General features: G+C 25.8%; 1 protein-coding gene across 1 annotated transcript in view; it reads left to right on the forward strand.

Moving 5' to 3' along the window:
* The first annotated feature begins 423 nt into the window (after positions 1-423).
* LOC112516246 overlaps positions 424-3,162 on the forward strand; it is an 11,186-nt gene continuing 8,447 nt past the window's right edge. Inside the window, exons 1-2 of the mRNA XM_025123263.1 lie at positions 424-538; positions 818-897. Of these exons, the coding sequence (XP_024979031.1) occupies positions 424-538; positions 818-897 (195 nt within the window). The remainder of the gene's footprint in view (positions 539-817; positions 898-3,162) is intronic.

A 3,162-nucleotide genomic window follows, 5' to 3' on the forward strand; every position in this document is an offset into this window, starting at 1 on the left:
CTATTTTGTTTAGTGTTTTAATAAATTAAAAAATAAGTTAATTTATACTTATAATACACGGTTTAAGTTTAAAATAATTAGACAGATAAAACGAAATTAAAATCCCTTAAGAGATTAGTCATATTTATTAAAATATATTTATACATATTCTTATTTAAGTAATCTCGTCAGTACAGATAAAACGAAATTAAAATCCCTTAAGAGATTAGTCATATTTATTAAAATATATTTATACATATTCTTATTTAAGTAATCTCGTCAGTATATTAGAAATTTAGGTAAAAAGTTGATTACTGACAATCTCAAACTGTCCCACACAAAATCCTATGCATAAAAACACCAATGTAAAAGAGCATTTTAAAATATGGTTCAGTTTGCATATAAATAGTGTCATTTTTCTATTCATTCATATTCATTCATAACATGGCATTCAAACTCATAATCCTTTTGCCATTGTTTGCATTATCCATTGTCACATCACAAACAACAAGCACTTCCAAACGTCTTGTAGCACCACAGATAAAAAGCTACTCCAAACGTCACGTAGCAAAAACTATTCGGGTTCGAATTCTGTACTCTTTCACTTCTCTATTGTATTCATGTGTTGGGTTTTCTTTAATTCGTATCTAATTGTCAGGTTACATTTATACGTTACTGAGCATACACGCAACGTATATTGGGATTGTAAAAAGAATTGTTATACATTATTAAGAAAATTTTATTTAGGCATTGTTTTTAGCTGATTATAACTGTTGGGTTTATTTCAATATTTTGTAATATGCTGACCACTTATTAGAACTGTTTATATAGGTTAAAGATGGAGATATAATCGATTGCATTGACATCTACAAGCAGCCAGCGTTCAATCACCCAGCTCTGAAAAATCATACTATTCAGGTATTGTTTTCTTCTACACTTCATCAACAAAATAATCGAGCTAATTATATATTTCAACCATTGTTTGTTCCGTACAATCATTATAGTTTCATTTCAAATTTGCATTTCATTTCAAATTTGCATTTTTCTTGTAGTTTTGACTAAAATTTTAAGAGTAGAATTTTCTAAAACAAACGCATTCAACCATTTTGTACTTTACATTTAATTGCAAAATAAGCATATACATTTAAGAAGAAATTGTGTAGTTGATATGGACATACAAAAACAATCAGAAAACTTGATGTTGTTATTATCGGTCTATTGAAGATAATTTATAAATTATTATTAGAGAATTTTAATGCATATTATTTTTCAAAGTTTCTTGCAATAAAATACGTATTCAATGATATTTTAATGGTTACAGATTGTAATCTTTTGTCAAACGCTTATATTAAATTATATTTACAATAAAATGTTTATATATATAAGGAGAAAGAGAGGGTATATATATATATATATATATATTAAATTAACGGTAAGGTTTGACCTGTTAAAAATATTAGTACGTATAATTTTAAGGGGTTAATTCATTGGTAATAAGAGTCGAGTTTTGTAGGACTTACTTAAAAGTCAATTAACGGTTTGAGTTTCTTTAAAATCAATTGGAATTTTTTTATTGTTTTACTAGGATCCTATAAAGGTGATTGGATTAGTATATATAAGTTGGTTATAACACACAATAATATATATATATATATATATATATATATGTATATACATTTTTTTAAGTATAAAAAAGGTAATTTTTTGCATTAATAGATTTTATAAAATAGAAGAAATAGAAGGAAGAATATATAATGTTTCAAATTTAATGTTATGAGAGGGTAATTTATTTTTAATGATTCTTACATACTCTCTCCCATTTTTTTAAATATTTTAATTATTAATTAATATTAGAATCATCTAAATAGTTATTTTTTTAGAAATATTGACTTTTTATTCTTGTTTTATATATATATATATATATATATATATATATATTAAATATAATCAATGCTTTTAAGAAATCCTCATTATTCAATTCTGTGTGATTTTTTCTCATGATATTTAACATCATATCAATAAAACAAAACTCTAATAAAACTCTATAGCAAGGTTATTACAACCTTATCCTCACTTTTTCATTTAGAAATCATTATATACTTTTATTTATTAATTATTTATTATAAATAATTAGGGGTTTATTTATTTGAAAGTCTAAAAATTTGTAAGATTTTAAAATTCAGCCTCAACCATTAATTTGAAATAATTAATATTATTTATTAGATAAATTCATATCTCTCTTATTTTTCTTTCTCTTCTCTCTTCTCTTTGTAACATACAAGCATACATACACACAAGGTCAACACAAATATAAATAACCTTAAGCAACAATTCATTGTGTTGTTCACAATCAAGTGATATGTTTAGTTTTACTCGTTTAGTTGGTGTTTACAATATCCCGTAGATTCATAATGTGTTTACAAATTATAATAGTAGTCATAGGTTATTTTGAGAAGTGGTAAATATCCGAGAAGTAAAATTTGATCTTAGCCCTTCATACAATCAAGATCAGATTTGACTGGTCAAAATTTGCGGCTATACGAAAAATCATTACAACAAGATTGGGTTTATAGGACACTCCTAAAGTGTCCTAATAGACCTCTTTATAGGACCAAAAAAATAAAGTATCCTACCTAGGTATTGTAATAAGTTTATGTGACGTTTTTTAACGTCGTAATAAGTTTTTTTAGAACACTTTTAATATAAAGCGTCTCATTGTCAACTTTATAGGACACTATTTGAAAAACTATCCTATAACAAATTGAGTTTATAGGACACTTTCTCAAAAGTGTACTATAAAGTTGCTAATGCGACACTTTGTATTAAAAATGTCATAAAAAACTTGTTAAGACGCCCAAAAGTGTCATATAAACTTATTACAACACCTTTAGATAGAACGTTTTATATTTTGGTCCTATAAAACGGTCTATTGGGACGTTTAGAGATTAGCGGTGTCCAATAAACCCAATTTTGTTGTAGTGAATAGAGGAGGTAGTTTCGTAACATTTATAAATAGGCTGCAAACAAACAGGTTCATATGTAAACCCGTGTGATTTACATATGAAATGTATGTTCATATGTGAGCCCGTTTACAACTGAAAACAGGTTTGTAACCGAACTTATATATGTATATATATATATATATAGAGGGATGTTATTCTACACCCTTTGTCATTCCTACAC

Source organism: Cynara cardunculus, assembly GCF_001531365.2.
Source record: "Cynara cardunculus var. scolymus isolate 2C chromosome LG 8, CcrdV1, whole genome shotgun sequence".
NCBI classification, from domain to species: Eukaryota; Viridiplantae; Streptophyta; class Magnoliopsida; order Asterales; family Asteraceae; genus Cynara; species Cynara cardunculus.